Source organism: Dermacentor silvarum, chromosome 1, assembly GCF_013339745.2.
Source record: "Dermacentor silvarum isolate Dsil-2018 chromosome 1, BIME_Dsil_1.4, whole genome shotgun sequence".
NCBI classification, from domain to species: domain Eukaryota; kingdom Metazoa; phylum Arthropoda; class Arachnida; order Ixodida; family Ixodidae; genus Dermacentor; species Dermacentor silvarum.
The window spans coordinates 347791260-347810854 of NC_051154.1; the positions used below are offsets into that span (position 1 = coordinate 347791260).

The following is a 19595-nucleotide window of genomic DNA, read 5'->3' on the forward strand; positions in this document are numbered from 1 at the left end:
CCGCCGTCGAATCTCATTGGGCGGCGCTCATTCCAGCAGCCATGTTCTTCCTAATGCTGTTCACCCGCATTCACTTGCACGCTGCTGTGAGCAGCGCAGATAGCAGCGGCCGTTGACGGTCACATGCTAGCTAGCAAGATAATGGCGACTGACGGAGTAGATGTCGCTACTTAAAAAAGAGCAGGAAATCTAGGGACTTTAGTTTGCTTGTGCGCTTGTGACACCGTGCTTGTTAATTTATTTAATAAGCGATTGTTTGCAAGTTTATACGGCCGATAAAACTGCTATCGTTACTTTGTATAGCGGTCTACTAATTTGCTATCGCATTCAATGCTTCGCCTTCCGTACGAAACTGCGACTTTTTTTGTTCATCACAACTTCAGTGCACTGGGAGGAAATCTGTTTTTCCAAATGACAGAAAGTTGTATTTCTGTTTGAAAGCATGAGGTGCGCGGTACTGTAACGTACTTTTTTGTAGTCATGGAAAATGGGTGTGCATTACAATGGAGGGCGCGTTAGAATCGAGTAAATACGGTAGTTGTGCTAGCCGTAGAGGCATCGTCAAACGTTCAAGTCGGGCGGCACTTCGGCATCGATAGGAAAAACGTCCGTCATTAGAGGGGGCCACGGGAGACGCTTTTTAAGTGCGCCGCAACGAGGATAGCATTTACCCAGGACCATTGACGGTGCGCTCCTTCAAAAAGTGCAGCATCTCTAATGCGCTTGATGGTACTGAATATAGTGCACCGTTTAAAGATGACAGCGATAAGGAAGATAGCGAAAAGGCTAGCAGCGATGGTGACGTAGAATGAGCTCGGCATGTTCATATTTCATTTTGCGAATGCTGTTCCTCGCTTTTTGTTTGGCCTACATTCAAGGTAAGTTTTTTTTTTCTGGCTCCGACCTTCTGGGGGGGCGGAGTCGGCCTAGATTAGACTAAATATGGTATAAAGAAAAAAAGAATATTTCACACGACATTGTGCCACATTTACTGCAATATACAGATGGGTTGCCCTGCATGCAACATGACAGCTGCATCAACAGTTGCGACACCTGCTGTGGGACTGCTCGAAGTTTGAGGGCCTCTGAAGGAAGCTGAGGCTGAGTGGCCAGCTATAAAGAGTGGATTCATCCATTGGCGGAGGCCGGCAGTGTTTTGCAAACGCTTTACGCTGTCGCTGTGGAGTTGGGCATGCTCCGCATGGTGTACTGCTGAGCACCTTTTAACGACTGGCCCACTTCCCTTACCTTCCCCCCCATCCCTCGCCCCGTTAGGCCAATGAGCGATTCTTAGTGAATCCAGCTTGATCATCGTCATAGCGACACATCTGGCAGACAACAAAGCACCTGTCGCCAACAGGGAGACCTGCCTGGTGATCAGCAACAGCTTGGAGGAGATCTTCCCGAAAGGGAAAGACGGGAAGGCTGCGACGTGTTTCCTGGATGCTCAGCTTTTTGCGTTCATGCTCACTCAGCTCTGGCTCGGGTTTGCTGTCCTGTGAAGAAAGGACACCAACGTTCAGGAAGCAGAAATCCTATCATGGACACATCCTGTTACTTCACAAAGACAGCACAAATCTCCTGTTGCTGCTCACATTCCTCTTCCTTCTCTTCAACTTCACGGAGCCTCACTGCCAGTGTGCAGAAGTTAAGCATTTGAGTGAATGACTAATTACACTACAAATGGGACATGCATAATTGGTTTGAATTTTACCATGTTTTGATTAACAGCAGTGTTCAACAAATGCATGAAAAAAAAAATCTTAAATCAGACTGTTCGGTTTGACAGCCGAAAAAACAAATGTCATAGTAGGGAGGCTCTAGATTAATTTCAACCACCTGAGGATCTTTGACCCCTTAATGCGTAAGTTATTATTTTATTATGAAAAAATTAGACAGGCCTTGGTTTAGGTCAGATATGCTCAAACAAACCTTAATTTTTTTTTAGAGACGCATGGTCGTGATTTTATGAGCAAAAGTTTTCACTTATCATATATGATATATACCATGCAATTATGGGTATATTTAATGACCATACAGACAGGCATTCAAAGTGCAAAAATCCTGCAAAAAACTTCTGCAATGTTTAATGAAATATTACTTAAATAAAAGCTAGTACTATAGAGCCAAGCTGTTGGCTATGCACACTTTGCAGGACATGGTGCTAAAGTTACCGTACAGTTAACTCGCGTAATGAACGCATTTTTTCCCCAAAAAAAATCCAAAGTTAGGGGGCGCATTTATTATGCAGGGTAAATCTTATGGGAACATTTTCGAAACAGCAACAATTGAAAAGTAAGACAGTAATAGGGATGGGCGAATATTCGGTATTGTTGAATATTCGATCGTATAATTCTATATTCGTTATTCGCTACGATTCGAATTCAGGTATTCAATATTTTCGAATTAGCCTGCGCTCCCAAACAGCCAGCCAGAGGCCACGGAGGGACGGTACACATCTCGGAGGCTATGTCAGGTCATGGCTATCATACATCAACCATAAATCTCGAAGGCTATACATTTTTTCATTAAAGAGCCAGAAATGTGCGACGCAAAAGAGCAGAAACGGCGCTAGCGTACAACCGAAATGAAGCGGCGGAGTCCGCATTGCCATAGTCATCAGCAGAAATCGTACGTGAATGACAGCAACGACAGAACGCTTCGTGCTTATTTGTGCATTTATTGCGTTTACCGCCGCGCATAGCAACGCGTTGGCTGCGGGATTTCATGGTTGCCATCCATGATTGCGTCGACGGTTCCTTCCGCAGTGGTTGCGGCTAAAAGTAGTTTCGTTTTGACTCAATACGCACGTCGGCCGCGTGCCTAAAAAGCTGCGTAGTGGCCATCCATGATCACATCGATAGCGACCGCGATTTCATCTGCAGTTGTTGCAGCGAACGGTAGTTTCGTTCTGACTCTGTGCGTGCACCGGCCGTGTGCCGCAAAGTCACTGTTCATAATCGCGTCGATAGCTGCCGCTGTTTCTTCCGCAGCGGTTGCGGCAAAAAGTAGTTTCGTTTTGACTCAATACGCACGTCGGCCGCGTGCCTAAAAAGCCGTGTAGTGGCCATCCATGATCGCATAGATAGCAACCGCGATTTCGTCTGCAGTTGTTGCAGCGAACGGTAGTTTTGTTCTGATTCGGTGCATGCGTCGGCTGCGTGCCTTAAGCACTGCAATGTCGCCGTTCATAATTGCGTCGATCGCGGCCACGGTTGCGACAAATAGTTGTTTCGGTTTGACTCTGTGCAAAGCTGTTGAGGATGAAGAGCACCGGCTACATCGTGATGGACGTGCGATCTGTTGGCGGTCAGCTTACTGGCGAAAAAATAATTGGGATGTGCGCGCGGTAGTGCAAAGCGTGTCACAAATGATGGCACGCGCCGCGGCTGTGGTGCGAAGGAAGTCGCGAGGCCTCGATCGCTGCTGCGAGAGCCAATCAGTCACGAGATGACGAGAATTGCAGCTTCCGCACTGCTTTTGCGCAAAATAGCAAAAGGATTTGCTCAGCCATTACACTAATAAAATCATGCGAACGTAGTAAGCATTTGCTTATTGTTTTCTGGATACCCTGATAATTCGGCATTCGGTTAATTCGCACATTTTTTTTTGGTCCCGTGAAATTCGAATTAACTAGGTTTTACTGTAATATGTGATATATACTACAAGGTAAATACACCTGGTAGCGAAGCTCCCATAGAAGCCCATACGTTCAAAACATGGCGGTTCATCGGCGGTTCATGGGGCTTAGCACCATCTGTATGAGGAGGGAACACTTCCGGCCGAAGAATAAAGATAATGCGACGCGATATCTGTTAAAAACAGAAGTGACGGCATTTTGTTCTCAAAGGCGCAAAATTTGTTTTCGGGGGCCTGCCGTTAGAGCTGTATATTCAAATGCCCCGCCATTCGACGTGATGGGCGTTTCGAGCTTTCAGCGCGGAAACCGATGCAGGAAAAGTTCAGCCATACGGGTGTCGAAACCGCACCCTTGCACAGAACATACTTTGTTTGGAGGCTGACGAACGCTTTGGGCGTCGAGTGCTCGTCCTTTCGTCGGATGCCAAGCCCGTCGGCCAGCGCTGTCCCACGAAAACAACTAAAGTGAACAATTATCTGGCGGTCGCAACTCACTACTTTTGATGGAACAGGTTAAGAAACAATGAAACTACACGTGTCACCAAATTCAGACAAACGTCAACAAGCAAAGCAATACAACATGTGAGGGGGGCGTATTGTAACAGGTGAACTTTACGAGTGCCCCTTTCTGCCAACTTCAAGAGCTGCATTGCATTGCAAGTGATAGTGGCGTCAACGCCCGCCGCTACCAGTGGGCCAGCGCCTCCTCTACTTAGGAGGCGTTGGGTGGGCGCTCTTAAGGTGGGCGCTGAAAAAAGGTATTTATTGATAATGATCAAGTAAACTAGAGTTGTTCTTTTCTCACTATGTGTAAATAAAATTGATTAGGAATTTTGTTTTCATTGAATGAATCTAACTGTGTATCGCTTTAATTAAAAAACGCTATTTTCTTTTGCAATGTTTGTTCCCTCCAAACATAGCCGTGCTTCAATCGCTGCTCCCATAACCACCCTTGCTGATGTCGGTGACAATTCGTTCTTAACTGCTTTTCGCCCGAAGCTTTGCGACCATTTAGATTGACCTTGCATACTATTCGAACTATTCGATTCGAAATTATTCGACCAAATCACTATTCGCTTCGAATTCGCTTCGAACCTCAAATTCAATATTCACCCATCCCTAGACGGTAATAATTTGAAAAATGCATTATATAACTAATCTTTGCAGTAAAAATGCACGTGTACTATTTGCAAACAGTAATACTGTTGTTATTGCACTTCCCTCCGCATCGGAACCATCAGACCTGTCGTCCTGGTCGCTGGTCGCTTTATCCACATTGTGGATCCACAACATCTCGTCCTCGCAGCCGCTTCTAGCCGTCTGCCGTTATCGGAGGCATCACGTTGAAGCGCTGCTTTTTCGCACCTGTTGTCTTGACAACAACACTACTTGTGTCTCTTTCCTCGACCGTCCTGCTCATCGGCATGTCAAAGTTTATCTGTGTCTGATCAGCGTTTCCGTTTTGTGAACAGATAAACTCTCTGCCCCACAGCATGCGTACAACTCGACTTGGGGTCCATCACACACAGCCAAACCAAAGACGGGCACAAAAGCGAGCAACAGACACGCGAATTCGACACTATGCACGACTAGGATGACAATGCTGACCAAGTGCCAGCCGGGCCCCCTCGCCTGGCTACGCATTGCGCACGTGCTCTCTGCTGTTACGTCAGAGTAAAGTGCATTAACTGTGTAAAGTAACTGTTGCAGAGAGCCAGTTACGGTTTTTTTCTCTCTAGAGTCTACGAGGCGCCTTTGCGCCGGTACTGGCGGCAAGGTTGAGGCGGGAACAGGCTGAGGGTTATCACGGTCGCTATTTCCGCCAGGCGCCAAGCTACCGTGATAACATGCAGCCTGTTCTTACCGCATGCTTACCGCCAGTGTTCTCTCGTCATGGCTTTGCCGTCAGCTTCTCGGTCATTAAACCCACCGCCCCTGCCGGTGTGCTGCCATGGCATGTTTGCCGCTAGCGTGGATGTGTAGCCTACAGAAGTTTGCTGCAAAATTTTGTTTACGTGATCTTGGCATTTCTCACGTGGCATCATTATTAAGTATTTCCAACACCGTGACAGGCATTCAGATTAAGTGGACTTGCTTTAAACACATGTGCGAGAGTAAAGGATTCTAGTCTCTCCGGAAAACTACAGCATGGCCGTTCGATCGTGGCACTGCACAGCAGCAAAGCTTGGGGTGCGTTCATTACGCGAGGAAAAAAACTGATTTTTTGCGACCAATCTAGGGGTGTGTTCATTACGCGAGTGCGTTCATTACACAAGTAAATACGGTAATTTATGTTCTTGCCCTAATTACCTGTCAGAAAACTTGACAAAAAAAAAAAAAAAAAAACGAAGGTGCTCTTGTAAGAAAGTTTTTCAACTCACCTTGTGCTTTGTACCTGGTACACGGAGAGCTTGGACGAACTCAATGGCATCATCCAAGATGAGGTCATATTTCTCTTCCTGTAAAAATAAATGCAGTAAACACACATACAAGAAAAAGAACAGCTCTATTAGCAAACAATAAAGTGTGAATACCTAAGGCACAAAGCCTATAGCTCATGTTCTTACAAGGAAAGACAATTTCTTACAAGGTTAGTACTTTGTCATTCCTTAATGGGACACTACACGGTGGAGAAGCACCAGATGGTAGTGTTTACCTTTGTTATGATCATTATAGCAGCTATTACAATGACATCATAACAGAATTTTTCTTCAAGACTAGTACATGGCACAAACCATTAATAGAGCAGCTCTGGCATATACAGTAAAACCTCGATAATTCAAAATCGGTTAATTTGAAATTTCGGTTAATTCGAAGAATTTGAGCAGTCCCGTCACTTTCAATGCAAATTCTACCGGATAATTTGAATGGCCCGCGCGGCTCTATTCGGATAATTCGAAGTTTCCGGCTGGTAGCAACGTGCGGCTGTTAGGTTAGGGCGCTCTATACAGTCGCCAACCGATTTTTCGAGCTCGTGGGGACTGAAAAATAGTCCGAAAAACTCGTTCGGCCGAAAAAAAAAAAAAAAAATTATTAGTGTGGCTTAAAAAAAACCTCAAATAACGCCCTGCCTCATAATACGCTTAGAGGGGATCGACTTGCTTGGATTTGCGCAGCAGTGACGTAGTCTCCGTGTACAGTCAACACTAACGTCACCGCGTTGGTGATCTCCGGCAACGGAGTTCGCCATGGAGATCGAAGAAACGAGTTTCGCACCGCTTGTAAGCTCTCGCGAAGGCACAGGAGGTAGCGCTGATCACAGAGACATGGGTCTCTGAGACACCTGCTCAGCGTACACGCCACATTCAAAATAGCAACCGAAACTTTAGAGAAAAAAAAAAAAAAACCTCACTGAATTAACAAGTGTGGTGTCAGCGAGCACGAGCGCGGCCGCCGCAGTGAGCAAAGATTCATGCGGTCTATCGCTTCAACGGAAACTGAGCGGCGAAAGCACAGCGCATACAAAAGTCAGAGCCGTCTGGAGATTGCTTTCAAGATACAGTGCGCGCGAGAACCCGCTCCGGCGCTAAGTATACAGTTGCTAGAAGAGTAGAAGTCGCCCCCCCCCCTCTCCCTACCTTCACGTGGGAGATTGCGTCGCCAATTCCCCGTGCGCCCGGTTGCAAGTTACGCATTTGGTGCCGCAGCACAGCCCCCCTCCCTCCCTCCCTGCCTGCCACACCCCCAGGGTCACGGCCTTTTGTGCGACGGAGGAAGTCGCATTCGCTCTCCATGAAAACGTGCGTCCCTCGCGCGCTGTCACTCACACATACGGTGCGCGGCGATGATTTTATCGCCCTTGGACTTTATATGAAACCTCACGGCGGCGACAGCGACGTCGATGGCAGAAATCCGCTTCAAGTGTCCATATAATTGCTATCGCAATAAAAAAACATCCCACAATAAATGGTTATAACGATAGTGCTGAGCGCATATACTAGAAAGAAAAATGAAAAAGTGCAGTACTCTGGAGTGTTTTGTCAGCCAAGGAAGAGCGGGCATGGCCTCCAAGACTGGAGGTTGGCGCGAGCTCTCTATTGATAGCGCGCCGCGCGCCTTCCAATTCTGGAGGCTATATAGCAAGCCACTGAAATCCAAGCCAGTACAAAATCCCACATGGTGGCCTCTAAGATTGGGTAGCGAGGCTCGGAAAGAGCGATTTAGTCCGGAAAATCAAACTTTGGGGTCTTAATTCGTCCGAAAAATTGGGTGCGAAAATGCATGAACTCAATGGGAATCAAGCAAGTCCAGGAGTCAAGCACCCCCATGCCCGCTTTCGCGGCAGTTATCGATTCCGTGAACATCGCTCGCAACTTTGTTGAGTGCAGTGCAGGTGATATTTGTATGCTATGTGTTGTGAGCCAGCTGGAGAGCATGGCACCAGGGGTGGCGAACTACCGCGCCAAGTACCGTATTTATTCGAATCTAGGCCGATAGTTTTTTTCAAATAATCACATACGAAACTCTAGGGTCGGCTTAGATTCGAGGATTTTAAAAAACGCGCCAGTTTTTAACTGAAACTGATAAATATGGTGCATAGTTAGCGCCATCTAGAAAAGTCAGTATCGCAGCCGCTGCTAGCCGCGCCAGTAGCCAGCTGAAGTACACGAGCGACGTCGCCATTTTGACCTGCGTCGTATTGGTAGTATCGGTATGGTGCAGCATCGGTGCGCGGTGTGGCGTTATCGTAATGGCACCAAATGGGCGATGCCACTATAGTGCCGCTTTCTAAACGAATACTGTATTTACTCGAATCTAACGCGCACTTTCAACACTACCCTAAATCTGCGTCGGCATTTCAAAATGGCCGCCTCGCACGCGCGTCGTGCCTAGCTACCGTAGCATGCGGAAGCTTCCTCCGTGTGCTGCAGTACACGTGCTTAGGCAATAGTCTACCGTCTGTCTTCACGTTCTCAGCGTCTGCTCTATCTATCAGCATGAAGTACCGAGTTCATCATGATGCCGCATTTAAAAGGAAAGTGATCATCTGTGCGGAGACGGACGGAAATCGGGCCGCATCACGGGCGTTCGGAGAATCCGAAACTTGCGAGCGGGACTGGCGCAAACAGAAGGAGAGGATTTTCGCCAGCAAAGCAATGCGGAACGGTTTCAGTGGACCGAAGCAGGACGTAATCTGCGACGATCCACTCCGGCGATACGATCAGGCTTGGCCCTATCTTGAAAGCAATCTGCGACGGGTAAAGTCCGCCGCGCGCCGTGTTTTCGCCGCGTTGAAGCGAGAGGCATGCTAGCACGAAGGCGCGCTTCGTCTCCAGCGTTTTGACAGTTCGTTTCCGCGGTCAACGAGCGAGGTGTGTTCATGTTTGCTTGAGCGCGCGTGACACCGTGCTTGTTAATAGCGGTCTACTAATTTGCTACCGCATTCGATGCATCGCCTTTCGGGCGAAACTGCGACTTTTTTTATTCATCGCAACATCAGTGCATCGGGAGGAAATCTATTTTTCCAAATTTTTCCTCACGGAAAACGCGTGCGCGTTACAATCGAGGAAGCGTGAGAATCGAGTAAATACGGTAGTTGAGCTAGCCGTAGAGGCATCGTCAAACGTTCAAGCCGGGCGGTACTTCGGCATCGGTCTGTCGTTGGAGGGGGCCACGGGAGATGTTTTTTGCGTGCGCCGCAACTTGCGCTCCTTCCAAAAATGCAGCATCTCTAATGCGCTGGGTGGTACTGAATATAGCGCACTGTTTGAAGATGTCAGCAGTAAGGAAGATAGCGACGAGGCTAGCAGCGATGGTGACATAGAATGAGCTCGGCATGTTCAAATTTAATAAATGCTGTTTCATTTTGCGAATGCTGTCCTCGCTTTTTCGTTCGGCCTACATTCGAGGTAAGTTTTTTTTTTTTTTCGGACTTCGAACTTTTGGGGGGTCGGCTTAGAATCGGAGTCGGCCTAGATTCGAGTAAATACGGTAATCGCGCATCAGTGAATACTTCGAGTAATCTGTCTCAGACATTGAAAATAAAGTTTGTTTTTGCGGCAAGTTCCTTGCTTGCTTTCTTTTTTTTAAAATTCATTTCGGTTAATTCGAAAATCTGCTTAATTCGAAGAATTTTCGTTGTCCGGCGACCTTCGAATTATCAAGGTTTTACTGTATACCAAAGTCAATTCGAATAGATATTTATTGCACTGTACAACAAGTCAAGACAAACACCTATAAACGAGATTCCCATGCAGATGGTATTGCAAAAAACAATAAAATTTTTCTTGGCAGGAACATTTTGGGCAACCTGATTATCGTGACATTTTTCGTGGTCCCTGCTGTGTCTGTAGTCAGCAACTGTAAGTAGTTTAATGGGTAACAAGGTGTAGGGATCTAGCAAGCCACTTTTCCATTGGATCTGCAGTCTATGCATGCTTTGATGTGGTTCCACTGAATGCAAGGCTTTGACATGACCACAACAGAGTAAGCTAAACACCCCTCTATTTAAATCATGGCCATAAACTGCACATCTTCCGCGCAGCAAAAGTGATGCCAAGCACTGTGCTGCATTACCATTAACTGGTTTCACATGCCAGTGCCATAGCGGGACAATTCTGAGCAGTAATACTTGATGTGTACCCACAGCAATACACAGATGTTTCTTGCACAGGTACAAGTAGTGAAAGAGCCTGGCAAAACCTGAAGCTTCATGTGCCATAACATCAAATGTAGTACTTGGCTGCTGCTGCAGAGGGCATCTGTAGACATCACAATGCTCTTTCTGGCCCCTTGGTTTAACAGACTTCAACATGAGTGGCAATACCACCAGCAAAAAGCGTGCCCGCTAACAAAAATTTTTTCATTGCATCTGCCCCCGGGGAAATAACCAACCATGGAAAGTGGCCATCTGCAGAAATAGCTGTACCCAAATGAGGCTCCAGCATGCTCTTGCTTCCAGCATGTGACACTCGTACTACGCAGCACAGAGCTATTCAACTGTCGCTGTTCTTGCCATTGTGCAAGCTGAGCAGGGACACATGGAAGTTACACAGCTTGACTCTAGACGAAAGGACAGGCACAACTCTTACCTTGTGCTTCTCCTTGGCGTCCCTTGCACCAAAGCTCATGCGGGCAATGCCCATCCGCTCCTCCTCCCACTTGCGCTGCTCTGCCTGTGGCACCTGCTCACGCTCGTCCACTTCAACGTACTCCTCAATGTCGTCCTGCAATGTCACCCCACATAACACATAAGCATGCATCCTGAATGGCTTCCAGAAGAGCTAAATCACCGACACTAACAAGAGCACACAGTGGGGTTAATGGTTTCTGATCATTAAAAAAAATTATTTGTTGCATCAAAATTACAATGTGAAAGAATGTGCAAGAGAAGACAAGATGCTATGCTTGCAGAGTCTAAACTCACAACCTCCTTGGCAAAAGTTCTTCACAGGCACTAGAAGTTGGTTTGCAACAAAGAAAAATTAACCTAGGAAAGACAGGGAGAGGTGCCCAGTGCACAGGATAAGTGCTACGCTTCCAGCTAATGATTTATTAGAAAGAGCACCACACTTAATGTGACCTTTGCTTCATATCACTAATTTAATGCCAAAGTACTGGCAACATGCTTGGACTTAAGTACAGCACTTTTCCCACGAAGCCTTTAGTTGAAAGTAAAAAAATGCCAGTGTACCGTGCATTGGGTGCACAGAACCCTAGGTGGTCAAAACGCAGCGTGCTTCCAAAATGTAATCGTGGTTTTCGCACATAAAACCCCCCAGAATTTATTTTTCATTTTTCCAGTTGAAAGTGTAGTGCTTGTCACGTGCAATGTACAGTCAAGCCCACTTATAACCCAATCCCAGATATAACGAATTATCGATTTAACCAACCACATTTCACAATATTCCGTCGTTGGCTATTGAAACTGCATCTAGATATAACGAACATCTCCAAAGCACTGTACTGTTACAACGAACAGACCCAGTCGCGGTAAGAGGAGGGCGCACAAGAAGTTCCGAAGCACGAAAGCACGACCGAACTGGGCGCACGGCAGCGCGCCTCTTGCTCCAGTCCAACTGTGACGAAGACATGGTCGGCGGGATGAGCGAGCCCTGCACCTGGATTTCTGAAGCCGCAAGGAAAGTCACTCGCTTTAAACCATGCTAGGGTAACCATTCTTTCAAGGCATGTCTTCAGCGTGCTTCAGGGCAAGACAGTACAGTGCACGACGGCGGTGGTCTCAGTGCTATCTCGGAAACCACGACTTGCCCCACCGCGTGCAATCTCGTAAACCACGACGGTGGCACTCTTGTTTTTGCACAGTTCTCCATGCGGCACCGCATGCACTACACCTATTAGGACAATTTGGATCAACGGCCACTCATGTGTTGCTATCTTATTGTTGCAGTAGATATTCATGCAACTCGAGTTGAATTGAATGTGGCACGACATGCCACTGTCACACAAAGTTGTGAAGAGTCGGTGGTTACTACGCCTTTATTGGGAGATCTCGGTTCGTTGATGCTTTGTTTACGTTGTTGCTAATAATGGTTTGTGATTGCAGTCTACCTTTCAACTTCATACTTTTTGGGCTGAAGTGACATAGAAAACTTATCTTCGTGACTCTCGGTGAGTGTGGGGCTGATGCTAAAGCTGTAACTGCAAGACATTTGCAAAATGCCGGCATGCCACAGTAGTTTCCACTTACAGCCAAGTACTGTATTTATTTGAACATAGGTGAACATTTTTTTTTCTCGAAAATGTTACACAAAATTAGCTATTGACCTATATCCGTGAGCAAAGCTAGCAAAATACCGAACTAATGAGGTGCCTCCGTCGAGCCCGCTAGATCTGTTAGTGGAGATTATCCACACTGGCTTTAAGAGATGTTGAATAACCAACACACATGACAGCATCGAGGACAACATCGTTTGGGGTGCCGAGGATGACGACTTCTCTGGCAGTTTCGACGAGGATACAGCTTGTGCCATCGACTAGTGAGATGTAGTAGCCGCGCTTACGGTAAATAAAGGTGTTTCACGTTCAAAGTTTTTCGCTTTTCTAGAAAGATATGGTTCGACCTATATTCAAATTGCAATGCTTCATTTCTCAGCAAGTTCAATATACAGTAGAACCCCGCTGTTACGTTCCCGGGTGCTGCGTTCTCCCGGCTATTACGTTGTTTTCGGCCGGTCCTGGCACAGCTCCCATAGAACCCAATGCATTGGTAACCCCGCTTTTACGTTGCAACTGTGGGTCCGGACCGTTCCTGCATCATACGTTGCGAGCTGCCACCCCGCGCCGGCCCGAGCGGCCATTTAGACTTTTCATGTCGCTTGGCTTGGTTGCTTGACGATGGCATCGGCCGCCCGAAGTGTCGGAGGCGACACTTATGATGTATTTTCGGTTTCCGCCAGCAAAAGTATGGCCCTTGAAATCCGTATTTGCTATACAAAGATGGTGTCTATGACGCGTTGTGGCCCTAAAATTGGTTTTGGCTCATAGATGTTCTGTATAAAGTCCAAGGGCGATAATGCAGTCGCCGCGCACTGTATGCTGTATGTGTGAGTGAAAGCGTGCGAGGAGAGCCAACGACTACGTCTAAACCTCGCGTGCGAAAGAAAGAAAGAAAAGGCGGGAGGAAGCACGCGCCATCTTCCGTTGCGTTTGAGGCACCGGTGAGGGAGCGAGGGGAGAGGGATAGCAGGCAGCGTTGTGCTCTGGCATTAACTGCGTACTGCGCGGCTGCGCACAGTCGCGCGGGCTGTATCTTGAAAGCGATCTGCGTTAGGGGCAGAGTCTACGCAGTGTAGGTGCGTCGGCGGCTCAGTAGCTTTGTGCGTGCTGAGTGTTCTCGGCGCTCAGTTTGTGTTGAAGCGATAGACAACAGCACGAAGGTCACTTCGCTCGCTTCTGCAGCGGCACTTAAATTCCTCACCCAGCGTTTGACAGTGGGCCACTCATAGAGTGTGATGTGTTCCTGTGGGCGCTGACACCATGCTTGTTAATATAGTTAATAAGCAAATGTTTACACGTTTATACGGACGATAAAACTACTATTCTTACTTTGTATCTACTATTCTTACTTTGTCTACTAATTTGCTATCGCAATCGATACTTCGGCTGTAGGGCGAAGCTGTGACTTTTTTCCACACGTAATTAAAATAATATTGCGTGCAGTTTTACACTACTCCCCCATTTCTGAATTTTTCCTGTTTCCCGGGTGTTGCGTTTCCCGGCTCTTACGCTTTTTTTTTACGCTCCTGTGAAAAACGTATCAGCGGGGTTCTACTGTATAGGGGTCGACCTATATTTATATTCAACCTACTTTCAAGCAAATACGGTAAAATGCTTCAGTATAGTACGCAAAATTCAATCGTGTCCCACTGATAGTAAAGTACCGTAAAAACCCGCATATAATACGGACCCGCATATAATACGAGGTGTTATTTGGGGACAGCAATAACGAAAAAAAAAAAAAAAATTCACCCACATATAATGCGAGCGAAGAAAACCCACAGAAAGCATTGAGAATCTAATCTCGTTAACTCGAACACGCTTAATTCGAACTGACGCTGTGGTCCCGTCAAAGTTATGTGTATTGCTATGGGTGAAAACGCCTGGTAATTCGAACACGAAAGCATTTGCGACGGTTAATTCGAACATATGGCGCACCGACAATGCCCTCAGCCACGCTCCAAATCACGTGGCGGCGCCTCCGACCGGCATTGCTCCGACACCGCCATAGAGCAAAAGCTTAGTATAGACCCCTCAACGCCATGCGGAGAAAAAGAAAACGAAAAAAAAAAAAAAAAACGCGCGGTGGCAATTTCACTCTCACATAGCAAGGTCGCCGTTTCACCGTCGTGCCGGAACACGCTTGTACGAGCCGACGTCTCAGCCGACTTCCCGACAACGGCAGAAAATGAAACTTCAGGGAAAGGGCTAAGTTGGCGCCGCGCCGACGGGAGCGGCGGCGGGCGCGCGCGGGGCCAGTCGAAGGTGGGGGGAGCTACGAGGGAGTTGAGAGGGATGGCGAGGGGAGCCACTGCCACCGAAGCGACGGCGTTGCCAAGGCCAAATGCGCTTATCTGCCGCCATTGCAACTTTGCAACTGGGATGTCATCCCAGCCATGAACGCTGCCCCCGGTGACGCCGAAGTGCCGCCTTGCGGCGCAATTTCCAATGGCCTCGGCAGCTAAAATAACTTTCCTTTTAAAGGCAGCTGGGTACTACTTTCGCGGTCCCGACATCGTGCGAGATAGACTAGCGAACGTGCCGATTCTTAGCGTGGTCAAAATGGCGCCCGTTGAAAGCAGCAGCAGCCTACCGACGCCACCGCAAGATGACGCATACTCCGCTACGAGTCTTGATGATGATAGCAGTGAGCAAAAACGAACCCGAAACTGCAAATTTTACGCTGAAAACTTTGGGATCCGCATATAATACGAGGCAGAAATATTACATGGTAAAATTTAGAAAAAAACCTCGTATTATACGTGGGTTTTTACGGTATATCACAAGCTTGCGAGGAAGAAATGGCCGGCGGCTGCGCTCATAATTTCAAAATGGCAGGTGGTCGGAACTGGCCAGGCGTCGTTTCGAAAGAACTACGACACACCATTTCGCTCTTTAGGGGAAACTTGCAACTTGGTGAGAGTTACACTTTGGACATTAGAAAGCACTAATCTGTCCAGCCTTCGCCATCCGATTTCCCGGACTTTTTACTGTTAACCGCCGACCCAAAGTCACCACCGACGCCGCCATTTTGGTTGTTTTCATATCCTCGAACCCACCATACTCGCATCGCAGGTGTGGCCAGCAGCACCGCCGCACCGCGCCGCGGCTGCCGTAACCTCGAAACCGCACGTGTCAATCCGTTGCCAGCCGTAGCTTAGCCAAGCCAAACCTCACTGTGTTCGTTCACGTGTTTTGTCAGCTCTGCCAGCTCTGCGGTCGTGTCTGCGGTTGATCGTTTGCTGCTGCGCGCTATCTTCAGTGATCACGTTTCCCGACCTTCAGCATCCACCGAGTTCCTAGCTGTTTCGTGCTGCGCTTTTCGTCGAGCGGATTCGCCGTTTACAGCGATGGCACTGACTGCTCCTTCGTCTTCGTCCGCGCCTTTGAACGAACTGCCATCCGCGAACTGCCCTCCGTGGACGAACTGACGAAGTGACGAACTGCCATCCGCGGACGTTGCCTTCGACGATCGGTCGTTCGAAAGAACTCGACACACCATTCGCTCTTTAGGGGAAACTTGCAACTTGGTGAGAGTTACACTTTGGACATTAGAAAGCACTAATCTGTCCATCTATAGCTTTAAAGAAAATTATGGGGTTCAATAAAGCAACTTGCGGTCTGAGAGAGGCGCAATAGTGGGGAATTTTGCATTATTTAGACCACTTGGGTCTCTTTCAAATGTACAGCACACGGGCATTTTTCGTGCCCGTCCCACACCATTACTATAGCTTGCATTCAGTGCTTGCCTTTAAAGTGGTGAAATGCACAACCTGCCTAAACAACAACACAATAATAATAATAATAATAATAATAATAATAATAATAATAATAATAATAATAATGTCTCTACTTCTAGTCAACAAACAAACTGAGATTTATTTAGTAATTCAGATCATTAGGGTGTTGCAGAAAAAAGGGGTTTAAAATTTTTTTTTTCTATTTAATTTAATTGTGGTGTTTAATGTCCCAGAACTGCACAGTGGGTTACAAGGGCCACAGTCGCAAGGGCTACAGAATGATTTTGACCACCTGGAGTTCTTTAAGGTTCACCTAAATCTAAGTACACAAGCATTCTTGCATTTCACCCCCAACGAAATGCGGCTGCCGTGGCCAGGAATTGAACCTGTGGCTTCATGGTCTGCAGCAGAACACCATAGTAGTCACTGCACCATTGTAACGGGTGAATGGGTTTGTACATTCTTCCTTCTGGGGTTTTACGTGCCAAAACCAGTTCTGATTATGAGGCATGTCGTAGTGGAGGGCTCCGGATTAATTTTGACCACCTGGGGCTCTTTAACGTGCACTACAACGCAAGCACACGGGCGTTTTTGCATTTCGCCTCCATCGAAATGCGGCCGTCGCGGCCGGGATTCGATCCCGCGACCTCGTGCTCAGCAGCGCAGCGCCTTAGCTAACTGAGCCACCGCGACGGGTAATGGGTTTGTACAGTCATAGGAAATCCAAAGAATTACGTAGGTGGTTGCTTAATATAGAAATGCTCAGCAAGACGCGTCACTTACAGTGTTACTGGAGTGAGGAAGGCAGTTCTAGTCATTTGACGTATTGAGAATAAATGGCTAAAAACAAAGTACAGCAGAATTTCGATGATATGAATCTCTCAGGACACTACAAAAATGCGTATCACCCGAAATTCGTATCACCTAAAAACGCTAAAAAATCAAGAAATTAAGGGGGACGCGGCAATGAACTGGCCGACTTGCACAAAATTTCACATTTTTTAATTACCGTAAAAACCCGCATATAATACGAGGTCTTTAATAAATTTTACCATGCCAAATTTCCGCCTCATAGTATACGTGAATCCCAAACTTTTCAACCTAGAATTTACAGTTTCGGTTTCGTTTTTGCTCAGTGCTATCATCATCAAGACTCATAGCGGAGGATGCGCCATCTTGCGGTGACGTCGGTAGGCCGCTGCTGCTTTCAACGGGTGCCATTTTGACCATGCTAAGAATCGGCACGTTTGCAAGTCTACCTCACAAGATGTCGGGACTGCGAAAGCAGTACCCAGCTGCCTTTAAAAGGAAAGTTATTTTAGCTGCTGAGAAAATCGGGATTTGCACCGCAGGGCGGCACTTCAGCGTCAACAGGGGCAGCGTTTGCGGCTGGAGGAAGCAAAAGGATGCACTTTTTTCGTGCAGCCACCTGAGAAGACGTTTCTGGGGGCTGAAGAACGGAGTCTTTCCCGAGACTGAAGAGGAGCTGACCGCCTTCGTGCGATGCCAACGGGCTGCTCACCTGGCTGTGAATATTGAGCTGCTACAAGCGAAGGCAAGAGAAATTGCCCGGAAAAAAGGCATTCCGCGGAATGACTTCAAGGCTAGCAAAAAGTGGATGTCGCGTTACATGCGCCGCGCTGGATTTTCTTAGCGTCGGCGGACGACAATATCACATAAGCTCCCTGAAAGCTATGAAGAACAGCTTGTGGCTTTTCAGCGGCATGTGATAAAGCTACGGAAGAATGTTGACTTTCAGCTGGGCCAGATCGACAACGCTGATCAGACGCTGGTGTACCTTGACATGCCGTCGGCACTCTCAGTGCAGGAGAAAGGCTCCAAGCAAGTTTGCGTAAAGTCGACTAGCAAGGAGAAGACGCGAGTCACTGTAATCTTATCCTGTACGGCGGATGATCGCAAGCTTCCACCCTACATAGTGTTCAAGCGAAAGACGATGCCGAAAAATGAGAAGTTTAAGAAAAATGTTGCTGTGCGATGTCAGGACAAAGGGTCGATGGATGAAGCACTCGTGCTCGATTGGATCAAGTCTGTCTGGTGTCGGCGGCCTGGAGCACTGCTGCGGTTCCCATCAATACTTGTGTTGGACGCGTTCCGCTGTCACCTGGCTGATTCTGTGAAGAAGCTACTGCGCCAATCTCACACCGAACTCGTCGTCATTCCTGGAGGGATGACATCCCAGTTGCAACCGCTAGACGTTTGCATTAACAAGCCATTTAAAGACCGGATCAAGTGCTGCTACCAAGAGTAGGATGAGGTCGGGAGACCCGGAAGTAACGGCTACCGGACGGCTGAAACGGGCCTCTCCAGCGGTGCTTTGTAGCTAGATTGCGGATGCATGGGCCAGCATCCCCGAGGAGCTCGTCAGTCGCTCTTTTAAGAAATGCGGCATCTTCAACGCACTTGATGGCACTGAAGATGAATTTCTGTGGGAAGATGTCTCCGACAAGGGGCTATCGAGAGACAGTGCCAGTGAAACGGACGACTGAACGTTAACTGCAATGAAAATAAATGCATTCTGTGAGCTTTCCTCACTCGACATTATATGCGGATGAAAACATTTTTTTTCATTATTGCTATCCCCAAATAACACCTCGTATTATATGCGGGTCCATATTATAAGCGGGTTTTTACGGTATTTTTTCTCGCAATCTTAAGACCTTTCTTTATCTCATGGTGAAATATTTGGATGAAATATGCAGCAGAATTTGAGAAAATTGAACTATCTTTTAGTGTGTTGACTTCGAAATCAAGAAGAAAATTGGAATTCTGGAGGTGCTCTGGCACCGCTGGTTGCGTGCATGACTTTTAGTTGACGCAACGCTGCCATCTTGGTATCACAGTAAACACTAGAGATTGGAGATTCAGATAGCTGCAGAACTGTATTTCTCCATGCAGAAATAAAAGCAACAAAATGCGACCACGAAAAGGAAAAACTAGCGTCACGACTTGTTACTGCAGTCACGTGGCACGAAGGAAGTGCTGCTATTGGCTGACACGAATTTGAATCCCTGGTGTGCTTGTTTCGCACCCATTTTAGCAGCAGCGAGCTGTGCACTACCCGTGTTTTGAGGCTGACATTTCAAGATCTGTCTAGTTACCTCGAGTTTCATTGCTGCGTCCTAGCTGCTGCCTGATGGTCATAAGAACATGATTCGTGCAAGATAAGGGAATTTGTTTACTTTTCTTTACGGTGGCAAAGCCACTTCATATCGTACGATCTGATGGGTGCAAGGGTAGAAAAGTTATCAAATTATCATCGGGCGTCGAAGACGACGGAAGGCATGGAATACATAGATAAGGCTACTCATGGAAGCGAATGCTGCCGATCTAGCTGACATGGCAAGACTGGGTTGCACGTGATTAACAGGTCTTGATAAAGTTGCAAAGTGTGTGTGTGAAAGTGGCTAACAAGTTGTACGGTGGCCAAAAAGTTGTATGCTGGCTGACAAGTTTTCTTTTTTTCTTTTTTTTTTTTTTGGGGGGGGGGGGGGGGTCATGGCGAAATGGTGTAGGTCG

General features: G+C 47.3%; 1 protein-coding gene across 1 annotated transcript in view; it reads right to left on the reverse strand.

Annotated features, from left to right (window-relative positions):
* LOC119437400 (pre-mRNA-splicing factor ATP-dependent RNA helicase DHX16-like) overlaps window positions 1–19595 on the reverse strand; it is a 147399-nt gene that overhangs the window by 90425 nt on the left and 37379 nt on the right. Inside the window, exons 7-9 of the mRNA XM_037704429.2 lie at window positions 10671–10805; window positions 6021–6098; window positions 1371–1496 (exon numbers count right to left, since the gene is read on the reverse strand). Coding sequence (XP_037560357.1) covers window positions 1371–1496; window positions 6021–6098; window positions 10671–10805 — 339 coding nt within the window. The remainder of the gene's footprint in view (window positions 1–1370; window positions 1497–6020; window positions 6099–10670; window positions 10806–19595) is intronic.